At 50.5% G+C, this 17,352-nt stretch overlaps 3 protein-coding genes across 6 annotated transcripts; 2 read left to right on the forward strand and 1 right to left on the reverse strand.

Annotated features, from left to right (window-relative positions):
* Positions 1-487: 487 nt before the first annotated feature.
* Positions 488-14,694, reverse strand: CES2 (carboxylesterase 2). 3 transcript variants are annotated; one of them, XM_070388280.1, is made up of 12 exons: positions 13,455-13,546; positions 7,810-8,014; positions 6,729-6,864; positions 5,947-6,080; positions 5,603-5,861; positions 5,054-5,152; positions 4,608-4,748; positions 4,412-4,492; positions 4,032-4,176; positions 3,473-3,598; positions 2,470-2,542; positions 489-2,054 (listed from the first exon to the last, which is right to left on the reverse strand). In XM_070388280.1, the coding sequence occupies exons 3-12, from the start codon at positions 6,840-6,842 to the stop codon at positions 1,868-1,870; spliced, it is 1,359 nt and encodes a 452-aa protein (XP_070244381.1). In that variant the 5' UTR covers positions 6,843-6,864; positions 7,810-8,014; positions 13,455-13,546; the 3' UTR covers positions 489-1,867. The 3 variants fall into 3 exon arrangements, with proteins under 3 accessions (XP_070244382.1, XP_070244381.1, XP_005896630.1); XM_005896568.3 differs by having other exon boundaries at positions 492-2,054; positions 13,490-14,694; XM_070388281.1 differs by lacking the exon at positions 7,810-8,014 and having other exon boundaries at positions 488-2,054; positions 13,490-14,694.
* LOC102274766 (small ribosomal subunit protein uS14-like) lies at positions 8,058-13,156 on the forward strand. The gene has a single exon (XM_070388283.1). The coding sequence runs from the start codon at positions 8,575-8,577 to the stop codon at positions 8,743-8,745; it is 171 nt and encodes a 56-aa protein (XP_070244384.1). The 5' UTR covers positions 8,058-8,574; the 3' UTR covers positions 8,746-13,156.
* On the forward strand, positions 14,398-16,686 carry CIAO2B (cytosolic iron-sulfur assembly component 2B). Of its 2 annotated transcripts, XM_070388282.1 has the most exons (6): positions 14,398-14,424; positions 14,701-14,970; positions 15,139-15,216; positions 15,472-15,597; positions 16,034-16,079; positions 16,476-16,686. In XM_070388282.1, the coding sequence occupies exons 1-6, from the start codon at positions 14,413-14,415 to the stop codon at positions 16,571-16,573; spliced, it is 630 nt and encodes a 209-aa protein (XP_070244383.1). In that variant the 5' UTR covers positions 14,398-14,412; the 3' UTR covers positions 16,574-16,686. The 2 variants fall into 2 exon arrangements, with proteins under 2 accessions (XP_070244383.1, XP_005896631.3); XM_005896569.3 differs by lacking the exon at positions 14,398-14,424 and having other exon boundaries at positions 14,805-14,970; positions 15,137-15,216.
* The last annotated feature ends 666 nt before the right edge of the window (positions 16,687-17,352 follow it).

A 17,352-nucleotide genomic window follows, 5' to 3' on the forward strand; every position in this document is an offset into this window, starting at 1 on the left:
TTCCACAATAAAGCTGTTCAAAAAATCAGTTTACCTAAAACTAGTCCTGGGAGTCCACTTTTGGGAAGTATACTGTGCATAGCAGGACTGAAAAACAGAAGCATGCATGCCAACAGATGCTTTCAGGATGCTGGGGAAGCATTAGAACCAGACAGTGTTCATGAGAACGGGCTTCCCTAGTGGCTCAGTGGTAAAGAATCCACCTGCCAATGCAGGAGGTGTGGGTTCAATCCCTAGGTTGGGAAGATCCCCTGGAGAAGGAAATGGCAACCCACTCCAGTATTCTTGCCTGGGAAATCCCATGGACAGAGGAGCCTGGCAGGCTACAGTCCATGGGGTCGCAAAGAGTCGAACAAGACTTAGCGATGAACTAACAAGAACAACAAAAGAAAAAAAAGAAAGAAAAAAAAAAACAAAAAACAAAAGAAAGTTCTTTAGAAAGAAGTCTCCTTTCTTATCCAGAGTTGGTCATCTCAAGCTCAAGGGTGTACTTGTGTGCCACCTGGTGTCTATAGTGGGCAATGCGTGAATCTCCGTCCTTCAAGCCCAACTTCAGGGGGCTCTGACTGGGCTGAATACAGTGGGTAGAAAGAAGGGGGACATTTCTCCTGGGAAACCAGGTACTCAGAGGGTCAGAGGTAGGGAGTCCTGGATCTATGAGAAGAGGGATACAACCTCTTATTGATATAAAGAAAGTGCTTTGGTGGAACAAAGAGGCAGAATGAACATAATTGGTGCTTTTGCATATTGAGATGAAATATAAGATAGGGTTTTGGTGGGGTGGGGTGCGGGTGGGAAGAGATGGTGAAAAGGAATTAAAAGTTTAGGGAGAATGAGGTCCATAGGAAAACGAATCATGTCAATGCCCACAGTGAGTTGGGGAATGCTCAGCAGAGGGGATGGTTGGAGGTGGGGGTCGGCAGTAGCAAGGGGGATTCTAAAAAGCAAAGGAGACCTCCCTGGATGAAGAGGCCATTGGGAGCCAACAGACAAGTCTCTTCTCCTAACATCCTAGATCTTCTGATCCCTCAATCCTGCTTCCAGGAAATATCTCACAGATAAACCTCTTCATGGATGTGCTGCGATCATGTAAAGTCTGGGCCCTACAATGTCTGCAGAATCACTGAAGATAAAGACAGGTTCAGGAGACAGTGACTGAGGAACCCGCCCAGTTCTCCTGGCCACTGTGCAGCTGGCCCAGGCTCCAGCAGCCCATGGACAAGCCCAATTCTGCTTCCTACAAAAAAAAGGGTCAATCACCTCTGTGGGACACTAAGTGAAAGAGAAGTTTGTTTAAAGGTCAACAATAGATGGCACTTAGTCTAGGAAGACAACGGGTGGGGATAGGGACATCGACATTCTGAGTAATGGGTAGCCTGGGTGGAGGGCGGGGCTGAGATCCTACACTCCCAGGATCCTAGTGTCCAGGTTTCTGATTGGCCATTTACAGACGGAGAGCATGGGGGCCTTGCTGAGAGCCAGGTGTGCAAGGTTCCCCAAGCACCTTCCTTCAGAGGTAGAGGAGAGAGGCTGGGGAGGCAGTGGAGTAAGGAAGGGAAGACGGGGCTCAGGGTCCAGTGGAGTGCTAAAGAAAGTAAACTTCCGTTAGTGTTTGCTCACGCAGCTTCCTGGGAAGGTTTATTGATTGTGTCTGAGAAGAGAGGACCCGTGGCAGGCTTGGGAACATCAGGCAGTTGGTTCTTCAAGGTTTCCGGGAGGATAGATGGGTAGAAGAATCAATGAATGAATGAATGGCTGTGTGAATGAAAGAAAAAACTGCTGGCTCCTCACTGGGCATGTGTGGGCACATCTGGCAGAGCCCCACCTATACTCAAGCCCCCAACCCCCCACCCCCAGATGCAGGAAACTATAGTTCTGTGTGCTTCTCCTTGGTCTCCATTAGCTCCTGTGTCTTCTGGGGTAGGGTATTCATCCAGAACTGGAGCCTGTGGGCCTTCAGGGCCCGGCCCACTGCAGGCTGCGTGTTCAGCTGCATGTATTGGTCCTCCTGGTCGAACATCGGCCAGTGGGGCAGACCCTCACCATTGGGGTTCCTGTAGACATGAGGGTCACTCTGAGTCCTACCAAGCTCAGATCCAAGCACCCTGACAGGTCAGGCAAGGCAACCAAACAGGGCTTGGGGAATGAGAGGGGAGGTTTCTAGAAGTAGGAAAGAAAGAAACCACCTCCCACTAGAGCATCAGTTCTACAGGAGGCAGGGCAGCCTTTGTTCCTTCCTGACAGAGGGAGGTTCTGTAGGTAACAGCACTGTCACCGCCCCTCCCCCCACCATCCAGGTCACCCAGAGATGGAAAGAGTGTCCAAGAGGATCTTGGAGCTGGGGAGGGGGCCATGCAATGAAGGACACATACACTCATGAGTCACCGTAGACAGATGAGGGGAGCCCCAGATGGATTCCAGGCCCTGCCCTCCCCACCATGGGGTTAAAGTAGGGGTGTGACATCTCACTGATTTCGAGCAAAGTTGGCCCAATACTTGATCATCTTCCTGCTCAGCAGCTCCTCCTCCTCTGTGAATTGGACTACAGAGCAAGAAGACAAGGGTCCAGGTCAGGGCAGTTCAGTCCGGCACGTGGGTCATTCCCCCGTCTCCCCACCATCCCAGGCTCTGCCCTGTCATCCCCAGCCTTCAGCTCTGCCCAATCCCCAGGCCCTGTCCTTGCCCAAGCCCCATATATTCATCCGGGCCTCTGGCTGACCCGACACTGGGTTCAACCCTGACCTAGAAGGCTCTCTTCTTCTGACACTGGAAGAGATTTAAAAAATAAATAGGAGGGCTTCCCTGGTGGCTCAGCTGGTAAAGAATTCATCTGCAATGAGGGAGACCTGGATTCAATACCTGGGGTTGGGAAGATCCCCTGGAGAAGGGAACAGCTACCCACTCCAGTATTCCGGCCTGGAGAATTCCATGGACTGTATAGTCCGTGGGGTCACAAAGAGTTGGACATGACTGAGTGATTTTAAAAAATAAATAAATAAATAGGAAAAAGAAGGGTAGGGAGGAAGGGAAAAAAAAAAAAGAGAGAGAGAGAGAAATGCCTTTGAAATATGTTCTCTGCACCCATGCCAGACACCTAAAATCAGGGTGGGGAGAGATGGAGTATAGGTTCTGGTCTGAAGAGTCCTGGACTCCAAGCTCAGTTTTTTTTTCCCTTTCCTTTTCTTCTTCGTCTTCTTTTTTAAAATTTCCTTTTCTTTTTTGTACCTGCAGCATGCGGGACCGTAGTTTCCCAGCCAGGGATTGAACCTGTGCCCCCTGCATCAGGAGTGTAGAGTCTTAACCACTGGACCATCAGGGAAGTCCCTGGAGCTCAGTCTTTCCATCTGTCAGATCTTGGACACCTGATCCCGTCCTCTCTCAGAGCCTTAGTTTTCTCATGATTGCCCTCACCCAGGGTCTCAGCGAGCATCCCACATCCTGGGAACAAGGAGCCCCACCCAGGATGACTCACTTTGCTCATTCCTGAAGAGGAAGAGAACCTCATCTCCATGGTCCGCCCTCACAGAGCTCGGCCTGACATCCTTGAAGAAGCTGGACTGATGTTGGAACTCGTAGAAGTAGACGGGGGCGTGGGAACCTGGGGAGGTAGGGCAGATGGGCCATGACATGGCGGCCCCTCACTGGGAGCCTTCCTGCATGATCCATGGTGATGACATAGCTAGGTCCAAAGATGGTTGGAATCTGGACAATGGGGTAAGGGAATCCCAGGCTGGAGCAACGGCAGTGGGAAGGGCCTGGGTTCAAATCGTGGCCTTGGAACTTCCTAGGGTGTGGTCTTGGGCAAGTCACTGAAGGTCACTGAACTCTTTTCCTCTTCTGTAAAATGGGATAAATGTCTGTCTCTTAGACTAGCCATGAGGATTTACCGAGATGAAGGATCTCAAGTGCCTGGCACTTGGGGCCCAATAAATATATATGGGTGGGGACCTGGACACTGGTAGACCTCCCCTGACACCTGCAGCTCCAAGCTGCCCCCCTGCCAGTCTGGCTTTAGTTACAGATGTACTTACGATGAAACATTGCTACTTGGAGTGCAGGGATCACAAAAAGGTAGTCCCCCATAATCTCATGGAGCTGGTTTTGGAGGGTCTGGTGGTCTTCACTGTCCTCTATGTACTCCTCCATCAACAGCTCACCAAACTCAGGAGGCATAGTCTGCCCCAGGTGGATGAGGGAGTCAGGTTAGGCAGGCTGGCAGGGGCCGGGAGGCAGCAGGGACAGAGGTGGGAGATGGATTCTGGGTTGGGATTGGGAACTGAGGACAGGGACCAAGCTCTGGTGGGGGTGGGGGCAGGTATTGCATAGACAGGATATCTGGGTGATGGGTTCCCCGTGCCTTGGGATAGGAAAGGAACCCCTTCCCATGAGGGCAGGTCCACAAGAACCTCACCGTCATTGTTGACAATTCCTGCAAGGCATTCCTCACGGACTCTCTGCTTATTTCCCTCCTAGTGTCAGAATTGTTCACGCTCTGGGTGGTGGGAGAGACTCAAGTTGGAAATAGGATGGGCCCAGAACTATGAAGCCCTGAGGACTTCCCATTGGATGGGCTCCCAGGCACCTGGAGGCTTGGGAGTGGGCCTCACCAAGGGGATGATCCAACCATACTCATCATTGTTGACACCAATGATGCTGGGGACAGGTTGAAAGTCGTCAGAGGCCAGCAGCTCCAGGGGGTGCTTGGGCAGGAAGATCCCATCCACCACGCCGGGGATGATCTTGACGAGCTAAGGATCCTCAAGGTCAGGTTGCAGACACTTTCTGATGCCACAGACATCATGCACCCCTTCCTGGTTCATCCCAGGATGCTCACACCCACCCCAGAAGGTCCTACATCTGCCTCAACATGGCCTGGTCTCAATTCGCACCTCATCTCCTGTAAGGGAGGCTTACAGGAGGCTCCTGTAAGAGGGCTATAAGGACACCACAGTGTGGAGCTAGAAAAACTTGCCCGTGACAGTGAAGGGTACCCAGGCTTGCCTGCCGCACACCTGATTGCCCCTCCTTCAAAGCCACATCCATTCAGCCAAACCTTGTTGATGGCCAGAACCTCCTCTTCATTCTTGTGCCGCAGGCAGTCCACCAGGGCCTCTGAGTCAACCTGGCCACAGGCAGACAGGTTGGCTACCACCTGTGAAGAGATCAGGCAGTGGTCGGCTCATCCTTCCAGGTAGGGGAGAGAGGTATGCCCAATGCCCCAGGTGCAGGCAGGTGTACCCCCAAATCTCACAGAGTATTGTGAATGGATTTCTACAGGGTTGAAATTGTCCCAACCTCCCTGTTGCTCAGAGGACTCAGCTGGGGGGGGGGTGGTGGGTGCCATTCCACTTTCCTAGATGGTCCTGCCTCTGATGGGGGTCCCAGGGCAGAAGTTCTATGGGCCACGGAACACACTCAGCCTCTGAGCTGACAGAGTCCTGTGAATTCTGACCCCTGAACAATCCCCAGGTAGATGGCTGTTCCCAAGGTCCTCTGATGGCAGGGGAGTCCCTGTTATCTCCACTTAACAGACAGCATAATGGGCTGAGGGCTAAGAAATGCAGGGAGCAGGTCTGGGCTTTCCACGGGTGAGGGCACTCACTTTGGCGACCTTGTCAGATGAGTTGATGGTGAGGCCAGGCAGCAGGGCCACGCCACTCTCCATGATGGCGCCATGGAAGAGTCCTTGGGACATGGGGGATATGACATGCAAAGACACGCTTATGCCACCCGCAGACTCGCCAAAAATTGTGACACGGCCAGGGTCGCCTCCAAAGTAGGCGATATTCTGCTGGACCCAGCGCAGTGCGGCCACTTGATCCAGGTAGCCCCAGTTGCCAGTTGCGTGCTTGTCTCCAGTGCTGAGAGGTGGCAAGGATGAGGGTCATGGGGCTGTCCTAGCTCCATCAGTCCACGTTGCCCAGCCCAGCCCAACCCCAGACTCACCTGAAGAAGCCCAGCAAACCCAGGCGGTACTGGATAACGACCACCACCACGTCTCCAAAGGCTGCCAGTGCAGAGCCGTCATACATGGATGCCATGCCCAGGACAAGCCCGCCACCATGGATCCACACCATCACCTGGGGAATCCGAGGTATAGTTACCATGTGGCTCCCACCTGGCCCTAAACCCCACCAGGGCTGCTACCTAAACTAACCACCACTTTGACTCTGCTCACCTAACCACATGGACAGAACTCTAGCAAGACACAGTAGTGTCTTCATTACCTGGACTGAAGGTGACCCATGTTCTATCAGGAAAACCCACCTCCCACATGTAAGGCCTGTCCCACTTACCAGAGCCTGGCCCCATTTCCCCCAGAACCCTCTGAGGTGGAAAGAAAAGGAGTGTTTCTCTGATCACCTTACATGCATGCACATTAATTAAAAGAGTACTCCATTCTCACTGGCCCAATGGATAATCCAAGACTGGGGTCTCTGGCCACCTCAAAGTGCAGGCCTTAGGCACCTAGGTACCTGACTGGGTCCTGGGTATGAGTTGGTTGGGTGAGTCCACGGTCCCTCCTAGGGACACAGTTTCTGACCTCTGAGAGCAGCCAGGGTTTTGTGACCCTGTGCCGAAGGGTCGGCCATCCACGCTGGGTAAGAAGCACTCAGTGTCTTAACAGGGTCCACGTGCAGTGGGGCTCAAGCTGATCTTGTCCTTTTCAATCTTCTTGCAGAAGAAACATCCTCCCACCCCTCACCCAGTTATGTCCTGGCACTCACAGGCAGATTGGAGCCCTCATGGGAATAGGCAGGTGTGTGGATGTTGAGGTACAGACAATCTTCAGACATGGAGGTAGAAGGCAGGGTCACATTCCATAGTTCCATGCTTTTCATGCCGTCGGCGTCCTGCGGACACCTGGTGGTGGCAGGCAGTTAGTCCTGGGGCTGTGCAGTAGCTGTAACCAGATTCTGGGCCCCGATTTACTCCCAGCTACTTGGTCCAACTTTCTCTGATGCCCCACTTACATGTGATCCCTCCTTAAAGGACCTTTGCACCAGGTTACAGTCCACAGACTCTGGGAAAGCTGGAATGGAGCCCCGTCTTCCAGGGAAGCCTCAAGTTTATGAGGGCCTTGGATACTATCCTCCTGAGGCTGAGAAATCTTGACTCTTGAGGGCCTCTATGAGAACTGTTGGTTGCCTGTGTTGACATTCACCACCATATCCCTGTACTCACACACACCTGGGACAGGGGAGTAGCCCGTACACATGTGCTGCCAAAATGAATGGCTTAATTTCTCAAGAGAAGAGCAGTGCAATGTCCTTTAAAAACCTCAAGTCAGTCTCTCAGAAAACCTCATCTCTCCCTCAAAGTTTCCAGCTGCAAGAACATTCACACATTCCTTGGTCAATTCCTTGAGCTCTGGGCCAGGTTGCAGTTGTGGCACCTGGCCCTGTTGGTTGGCACAGTGACTGTGAAGACTCAGGTCTGCCACTCCTTGGAAATCTACAGTATGAGCTGCTAGAATCAGGAGCTCCTACAAGGGTCAAACCTCTTTCAGAGCCACTTTCTCTGGTGTCAGAGATCACTTGGTATGATTAAAACTTAGGGAGTTACATGTCTCTGCTTGTCCCTTCAGCATGTAGATCTAATGCTCTTTTGAGTGCTAAGTCCTCAGTCTGGGAAAGTTACTTTGCTCTTTCAAGCTTCAGCATGCTTATCGGAAAAATGCATTCGAATATCCATCAAACTCAGAAGGAAAACTGGCTGTGGCTTAGATGAAATAACAACTGCAACCTGGCCCAGAGCTCAAGAGTACCCTCTATACCAGGGCCTAAAGTTCCCGGACCTCCTGCTTACTTGGCTGGCTGGGAAGTCCCATCCTTTACACCACTCCAAGATTCTGGGGGCTCCGGGGGTGCAAATCGCAGCGGCCCTACAGGTGGCTTGGCAAAGGGAATTCCCAAGAAGGTGTGGACCCCCACATCAGCATTATTCACGTAGACAAGGCTCCCCTGTACCTTCCCTGTGTGTGTGGTTCGGACAGGGCGGGTTGAGTCCTGGCCTGTGGGCAGAGAGATGGACATCAGGGTTGGGTCTCCCCATTCAGCTGCCCTCCCAGACTGTTGATGTTTTCACCTCCTTCCTGTCCTCAGCTCAGCTCAAGGGACACTGATCTACCAATACTTGCTTTACAGACTCCCTGCCTGTAATTCTGCCCTGCCCCCACTGCCTTTACTGCTCCAGCCTTTTCCATCAGGCTCAGTGTACCTCTCTGGGGCTTGGCATCATGGTTTAGCCCCAGGAGCCTCAAATAGCCATATGAGCTTGATGGGGGTGAGAGTGTCCCTTCCACTCACTGTGTGCAGGCCTAGGAGCAGCAGGAGAACTGTAGGAATCAGACAGACAAGATTCTTGTCCTTAAGGATCTCACATTCCAGGTGGCAAGAATGACATAAAGTATTCCCCAAATAAAGAGTGATGTTATGAGGAGAACTACAGAGGAAAGGGCAGCTGTGTCTAGAACATTAGAAAGCACAGCCCGCCCTGCTAAAGGGATCTGGCAACCAGGAAGAGATTAAGAGTCACCTAACACCTTTGCCTCATTGCAGCCAAGAAAGCAACATGGGCCACCAGCAGCTCTATTGGATCCATCAGAGAAAATTCGGCCAGAGTTCTCGCTCTTGCTGGGTCTGCTCAAACCACCATGGTCTGATCCAAAAATACGGCCTCAAAATGTGCCGCCAGCGTTTCCACCAGTATGCGAAGGACATCAGCGTCGTTAAGTTGGACTAACTGGACTTGCTTAAATGGATCGTCCAGCACATCTACCTTATGCAGAAACAATACTAGCTCTTTGAAAATAAAAGTTTAAAAATTTAAAAAAAGAAAGAAAGTCACCTAACAGTTGGGGAGCTGAAATTCCTAATAGATAAAAAATTCTATAAATAAGAAAGATGACAGCAATGTACATTTGGCAAAAGAACATGAAATGGTGAAAGTGCATGTTCAGATAGAATGAGGAATACCAATAAATAGCTTTTACACAAATGAGGAGATATTTGTCTCAATCATGCTAAGAGAAACGCATACTGAAACCTGAATGTGATGTCAGCAACTTATTTTGTCACAGAAAGCAAGACAATCAGACATTGTATGTTTTCTATTGGAAGTCCATTGTACTGCATATGAAGCAGTCTTGACCCTAAACAAAACAAAGCAAAACGTAAAATCTGAATTTGATCGAGACTCTAGAATATAAATACAAATTTACAGGCACACAGGGGGCAGAGAAACAGTTAAAAGACACCATACCAGCAAAATCCAAACTCTGTTATATGTAGAATTTAAAAAATGATACAAATGAACAAAACAGAAACAGATTCAGGGACACAGAAAACAAATTTATGGTTACCAAAAGGAAAAAGGGGGGAGGAATAAATTAGGAGTTTGGGATTAACATATATGCACTGCTGCTGCTGCTGCTAATTCGCTTCAGTCATGTCCGACTCTGTGCGACCCCATGGACTGCAGCCTGCCAGGCTTCTCCGTCCATGGGATTCTCCAGGCAAGAACACTGGAGTGGGTTGCCATTTCCTCCTCCAATGCATGAAAGTGAAAAGTGAAAGTGAAATCGCTCAGTCGTGTCCGACTCTTAGCAACCCGATGGACTGCAGCCTACCAGGTTCCTCCATCCATGGGATTTTCCAGGCAAGAGTACTGGAGTGGGTTGCCATTGCCTTTGCCAATATACACACTACTATATATAAAATAACCAACAAGGGCCTAGAGCCCTTATACAGCACAGGGAACTCTACTCAATATCTCATAATAATCTATAAGGGAAAAGAATATGAATATGTTTATCACTGAACCACTTTACTGTACACCTGAAACTAACTTAACATTATAAATCAACTATACTTCAAGAAAACAAACAAAAATAACCCAAATCCCAACTCTGGGATCCTCTCCAGAATAAACTAGTTTCTTCAACACAACAACAAAATCACAAGGAAAACAGAAGCGAGGCAGAGAAGGAATCTGAAGATTGAGCTTCACGAAATACTTCAAAAAGACAGGCAATAATAAATGTTGGAAAGGATGTGGAAAAACTGGAACCTTCGTACATTGCCAGTGGGAAAGGAAAATGGTGCAAGTGCTTTGGAAAACATCCTGTAGTTCTTCAAAAAGTTAAACATAGAGTTACCAAATGACCCAGCAATTCCACTCCTAGGTATAAACTCAAGAGAATTGGAAACATGTCCACACAAAAACTTGGGTATGGATGTTCATAGCAGGATTATTTATAATAGCCAAAAAGTGGAAAGAATCCAAATGTCCATCAACTGATAAATGGATTGATAAAATGTACAATATCTACACAATAGAATATATTATTCAGCAATAAAAAGAATTACCAAACATTCTACAACACAGATGAACCTTGAAAATATGCTAAGTGAAAAAAGCCAGTTCTAAAGCACCACATATTGGATGATTCAATTTATACAAAATCACAATTGGGATATTCATAGAGAGAAAATGTTGGGGCAAAGGGAAATCAATGTGGTAAACTCCATAAATATACTAAAAACCATATTAAAATGTGTGTTTATTTATTTTATTTCTTTGGCTGTGCTGGGTCTTAGTTGTGGCATGTGGGATCCTTTTTAGTTATGGCATGTGGGATTTAGCTCCCCGTGCTGTGCTGTGCTTAGTTGCTCAGTTGTGTCCAGCTCTGCGACCCCATGGACCGTAGCCCGCCAGGTTCCTCTATCCATGGGGATTCTCCAGGCAAGAATACGGAGTCGGTTGCCATGCTCTCCCTCAGGGGATCTTCCCAACCCAAGGATCGAACCCAGGTGTCCCTCATCGAGGGCAGATTCTTTACCATCTGAGCCACCAGAGAAGCCCAAACATACTGGATTGGGTAGTCTATCCACGCTCCTGGGGAATTTCTTGACCCAGGAATCAAACCAGGGTCTCCTGCATTGCAGGCAGATTCTTCACCAGATGAGCTACCAGGGAAGTCCCTAGTTCCCTGCCCAGGGATCAAACATGTGCCCCCTGCATTGGGATCATGGAGTCTTAGTCACTGGCCACCAGGGAAGTCCCTACAAACCATATTAAATGCTATGTGAATTGTATCTTAAATTTGCTATTAAAAAAAGAAGCACAGCTACCAGTTCTTAAAGTATGAATCTTATATAAATCGTGGTTTTAAAAAATGTCATAAATATCATGAGATAACATGAAAAAACAATGTTTGACTAGATGTTTGATTACATTAAGAAATTATGAGAGATATACACCTTTTATTTTAGTAGGACATGATTAAAAAAATTTACAAGTGATGTGATGTCTGGGATTTGCTTCAAATAATAGTGCAAAGGAGAGGCGATAATCCAAACAAAACTAAGGTACCCAGGTCTTGATAACTGTTGAAGGCATACTGAGTCTGCTATATTATTCTCCCTACCTCAGATGGGGAGCCCTGCAGTGCTATGTGACCTCAGGCAGTCCTGACCCTCTCTGTGCCTCAGGGTGCAGGGAGGTATCCAATCAGGCTCCCAATTCCTCTGGTGCTATCTCCACCGGTTCCCACCTCCTTGGTGCCTTTCCTCCTGCATGCTCAGGTTCTGTCTGCAGAATTTGGCAGATCTGAGCCTGGTTTCATAATAAAAAGTGTTCATTTTTTTTAAAAGAAAGAAAACAAAAAACAGCCTCACGTGACTGTACTACCCTATACCTATTAGATTTACACGGATTAACATGTTTGATGGCACATAGTGTGGGTGAGGCCAGAGTCAGCAGCTATTCTCACGCTCCACAGAGGGTAATTGAGCAATGCCTTTTCAAGTCAGAAGGCCCACCATTCTCCCAAGGAACATGCTGCTCTCTAGTTCCTGGTGGGATGGAATGTCTATCCATGTAATTCACTGCCTCCACCAGCCTCTAATGCTGGTTGTTTGTTATAGCAAAGGACAAAACCTGCTAAAATGTTCCTGATCAGAGGCTGGTTACATTGAGGATGCTTACTTCTTGAAGAGAAGGCCTTTCATTAAACAGGATGAAGAAGTTCTACCACGATGGGGTGTGGAAGTCACTCCTGGGGTCAGGAAGTGGAAAAGCCGGGACCAGAAAGGGAGGCAATGGGTGACCATTTAGGTGAAAACCAAGGATGCATGCACACACCCATTCTTGGGTGAACTCCTGGGCAGTGTGTGGAAAGCCCTGGAGATCTAGATGGTCCCTGTCAAAAAGCTAGGACTTGGTAGAACAGGAGAGGGACAGACCCATCACCTGTACTTATCAATTCTTCTGCTCTGAAAGTGGGTCCAATCCAACACAGCAACATGTTTAAAAAGAGGCCTCAGCCAAGCTTAGCAGATTGTGGTGCTGGAAGATTCCGGGGACCTCCTAGAGTCTGGTCAGCAAGGGGTCAGGGTGGAAGCCCAGTGGGGTGGGCCACGGGGGAGTCATGAGTGTGTGGACCCTTCCTGGGCAGATTGGACTGGGAGGGGACAAGATAGTCAAGTGTCACAGGCAGAGAACCTCTGAATTACATGATCATAGGGTTCAAGAGCCGGAGAAGGCAACGGCATCCCACTCCAGTGCTCTTGCCTGGAAAGTCCCATGGATGGAGGAGCCTGGTGGGCTGCAGTCCATGGGGTTGCTGGGAGTCGGACACGACTCAGCGACTTCCCTCTCACTTTTCACTTTCCTGCATTGGAGAAGGAAATGGCAACCCACTCCGGTGTTCTTGCCTGGAGAATCCCAGGGACGAGGGAGCCTGGTGGGCTGCCGTCTATGGGGTCGCACAGAGTCGGACACGACTGAAGCGACTTAGCAGCAGCAGCAGCAGGGTTCAAGAGCAGGTACAGGAGCTGGGGCTGTGCTCGGGTACTGTGCCCACATAGCCTAAGCTACTTATCAGTAAAAGCTACTGATAAGGGCTGGCACAAAGAGCTATTACCTTTGCCCTGAAGGCTAAGGCATACTCTCACCTCGGGTGGGTGCATGGGGTGAAGAGGATGTGGCAGTCTCTTCTGCTAGATGTAGCTGCTGGGGATGGGGGCCTCTGTAGCCTGAGCCAGTAACCTTGCCTACAACTCCGTGGAGAGAGATTCAGAGGCTGTCAGGACGTCCCTCTGGCCAAGGTTGCAACGCTCAGAGCCAAAGGGTGGCAGGAAGGTTATTATTATTGTTGATGCTATCACCGATCAGCTCCAGCTCCACCACGAACACTTAGAAGGGAAATGTTCCAAATAACTTCCCACCCCGCTCGGCTGCGTCTCACACCCTAGAGCCCGTTTGCCCCTCAGCGTAGCTAGACCTGGGGCAGGCCAGACTTTTTCTCGCCTCTGGGGACGCAGAGATGCGTGGGATCACGGTTCTGTTACTGTAGCGCTCCAGCGGCTCCCACCTCCCGGACGCCAGTACCCGCTCTCCCACCCCCACCCCCATCCCCACAGCCTCTGCAGAATTTGGCCAAGTCCTACCCCGGTCCCTATGTTGCCCTGCGCGGGAGCCTCACCCTGGCCCGGGACGAGGAGAAGCAAGAACCCGAAGGCCACGGCCCTCAGACGCAAGCGAGGCCCGTCCGGCTTCATCGTGAGCTCAGAAGTCTTTTCTGTACTACTGGCGGGCACACGGCTTTTCAAGAGGCTGCGCGGGGACCCGTCCAGCCAGGACTCGACCAGTCAGTGCCTCGCCCAGGTCTGTAGTTTGGACTGGGCAGGGCGTAGGCGGGAGCAAAGGTGGGTTTGGCAGGAGAGCGGGACTAAATGGGTTAAGACCAGTGGCAGGCAGGGGCTAGCACAACCGCTTCCCTTCTGTCTGGGTCCCCTTGGGCTTTCTTCGAAGAGGCATTGAGGCTTCCGCAGTTCTCCGCAATATCAAGACCCCTCTCCCCAAACTTGCGTTCAGTGTCCCTACAGTCACAGGCTTGACAAATGTGGTGCTGGGGCGGGGGCGGGGGGAACCGGTGCGAGGAGCGCGGAGAGGGAGCAATAAGATGTAATTGGGGAAACCGGGAGCGTTTCCTTGAGGAGGGGCACAATCAGAATTCCCACAGACAAGAGATATCAAAACGACTTTCGTTCAGAGGGAAAGGAACCGCTCGCGTAAAGGCAGGAAAACGTGACTGCCAGTCATTCCAAAAACTCCTCCTTGTTTTCAGGGATCGATTTCCTGGGTTCAGCTTCATCCCCTTACTGTCTCTGGTCTGAGGGTCTCCTTGAGCCCCCCGCCCTACTCAGCAAAGGTCCCCCTTTTGAAATGCACACTTGATTGTGGCACTCATCTTAAGGACACCCTCAACCTCATCCCGGGTCTTTCCCTGTCCCCAGCTCTTTCCAAAATCGAGGTCAGTTATTTATCCATTGGACAAACATTTAAAGAACGTCTGCTGGTCCGCGTGCTGGGGACTGGGCGAGCACTCTCGGGCCCCAGGTGCAGATGGAGCTACAGGTGCGTGTCCGGGAAGTTCCGAAACGCAGTGAGCCGTTCCGGGGCAGACAGGCAAGTCTAGGCAACTGCCCAGCCTACGGGGCAGGTTTCTCGGAGGAAATGATGCCTGGCTCGATCTCATTCGGATCTTCAGTGCTCCAGCCTTATCCTGCGGTGCCCAGCACCCTCCCGGCTCGCACATGTGCTCCCTTCTCGGTGCGGTTGTTGGAGGCGCTCGGTATGTTCCCGGGTCTGGGTGGAGAGCTCATGGTGGCCACCGTCCCACCCGTACCCCAGGTGGAGCAAGAGCAGCGCCGCGTGTCCCTCGCGTTACCCCGTCACCACGCCACGCCCCATTCCCGTTCCCCGGAAGTGTGCCGTAGGAGAGGAAGTGCATGTCTAAGGTCGCCGGCAGCGGTTCCGCGATGGTGGGCGGCGGCGGCATGGGGGGCGGTCTCCTGGAGAACGCTAACCCCCTCATCTACGAGCGCTCTGGGGACCGGCCAGTGTCCGCGGGCGAAGAGGACGAGCAGGTTCCAGACAGCATCGACGCGCGCGAGATCTTCGATATCCACCGCTGCCGGGCGCGGGGGTGGAGGGCGGTTTTCGGGGGCATGGGATGCGGGGGATGAAGTGACGTTGTGTAGTCGGTGCAGCTGTGTTAGGGCCGGGCATTCCGGCGGAGGCTTCTCAGTGGGCAAAGGCGCAGAGTCCTCTTTCCTTCACTTGGCACATTTGATTCGCTCCATCAATGACCCGGAGCATCCCCTGACGCTAGAAGAATTGAACGTAGTAGAGCAAGTCCGGGTTCAGGTGAGTCACTCCCAGCGTCCAGCGTAGCGACTTGTTCGGGAGAGCCAGGATAGCTCAGCTGTGCACCTAGGGGCTGGTGTGCTTTCAGGACACGGACTCCTCCCTCAGTGGCTCTTTGGAACATTTGCACACCCATTTTATGGATGAGGAAACTGAGGCCCATACTTGTTAGACGACTTGTTTGAAGCAACAGACTAAAAAGAGGGGCTCAGGACTGAACGGGTCATGACTCCTAACATCCCTCTCCCCAACTAGGTGAGCGACCCCGAGAGCACAGTGGCTGTGGCCTTCACACCCACCATTCCACACTGCAGTATGGCCACCCTTATTGGCCTGTCCATCAAAGTCAAGCTTCTTCGATCCCTTCCCCAGCGTTTCAAGGTGAGTTTGAACTTAGCCCTGTGGGTGGGGCAGCTGTGAGTGTTTGTCACTGAGGAGGATATGGGAGCATGAGTCTGGACGTCAGAGAGATCTGGAAGGAACCTGGCTAGCAGAGATGAAATTGGGAGGAGACTTTCCAACTGGATAGGACAAGAATAAAGACCCACATGGAAAGTGCAGAAAAGTAGTGAGGAGTGTGGCAGTTTGGGCAGTAGGGAGCCACAGATAAGGTTGGAGCAGGGGTGGAGGGTGCAGGCAGGTCTTTAAGTCAGTAGCCATTGGCCAGACATTTGGGTAGTGATGTACTGGCAGTGAGTGGATTTGGAAGGCCAGAGTCCAAAAGCATAATTAGGAGTAGGATCAACTGGAGGGGGTGAGTGGGGAGAAGGGGGTAGGCAGGTGTGTGGGTGCTCAGGCCCACCTCTCTCCCTCCCAGATGGATGTGCACATTACACCAGGGACCCATGCCTCAGAACATGCAGGTAAGTGTGGGCTGGTATTGAAGCATTAGCCCCGAGGCTTCCCCCTTGCCATGATGGTTTCTAGGGCAAGATTGGGGGTGTGGCACTAGGCAGATGCTTTAGGTGGCAGCCTAAAGCAAAGTTGGCCTGACTTGAGTCTCCTGTGTTTACCATATTCTTTCACTCCTGCCTTCTCTCTCTTCTAAGTATATAGGACCAGGGTGTGCCAGGCCTTATAGTGTAGCAGGCAGACGAGAGTGGCTAGGTGGGAAGGGGTCATAAGAAAGTGGGGGAAGTATGGGCTCAGATGGTTGGGGTAGCCAGATCAAGACTTGGAATCCTGGGAAGGTGACAGGAGGGCTTTGTTGGGGGTTGGGGGGGTTAGATATATTTCACCACTCTCTTCTTTCCACCTAGTGAACAAGCAGCTTGCAGATAAAGAGCGGGTGGCAGCTGCCCTAGAGAACACCCACTTGCTTGAGGTTGTGAACCAGTGTCTGTCAGCCCGGTCTTGAGCCTGGATTTTTGCTCCCAGCCCCACGCAGGGCTCCTGGTTTTGTTTTCTTGAATCATTGACAATAAGAAACTAACATTTTGCATTTTTTAATAAACCCTTAACTTATATTCATTTCCCAGGGTGCCTGAGAGTCTTTCATCTCTGTGGGGTCACTCTCGATTTGGGATGGGGGTGGTAGTGAGTGCCTATACAGGATGAGTCAAGGAGGTTTGGTTCATTTAAAAAATTTCTCCCAATGATTTGATTGGGAAAAGTTGCAAGTATGCCAAAAAATTGAAAGAATAAGGTAGCACACAGTCTTGTATACCCACCACCTAGATTTAACAGTTCTTAAAATGTTACAACACTGGCTTTATTTATATGTGTGGAGAATATAAATATACCTGACAGTAAACTGCAGACATACAACCCTTCACTTCTAAGTACTTCATCTTATGTCTCCTAAGATTAAGCCTGTAACCACAGTACTGTTATCTGGTCCCAAAGCAAACAATTCCCTGACACTAATATCTAATATCCAGTCATATATGAATTTCCCCACAGTGTCATTCATAATTGTTTAATCAGGCTCCAGTCAAATTCCATGTATTGCATTTGGTTGTCATCTCTTTAGCCTCTTCTAGAACTATCTCCCCACCTCCCCACCTTTTAATCTTTCTTGACACTATTTTGAAAAGCACAATGTGAGTTGTCCTGGAGAAGTCCCACAGTCTAATTTCTTCCTTTGCTGTGTTTCCTATAAACTAGGAATTGGTTGAGTTCAGGTTAGTTCTATTA

Source organism: Bos mutus, chromosome 18 (assembly GCF_027580195.1).
Source record: "Bos mutus isolate GX-2022 chromosome 18, NWIPB_WYAK_1.1, whole genome shotgun sequence".
NCBI classification, from domain to species: Eukaryota; Metazoa; Chordata; class Mammalia; order Artiodactyla; family Bovidae; genus Bos; species Bos mutus.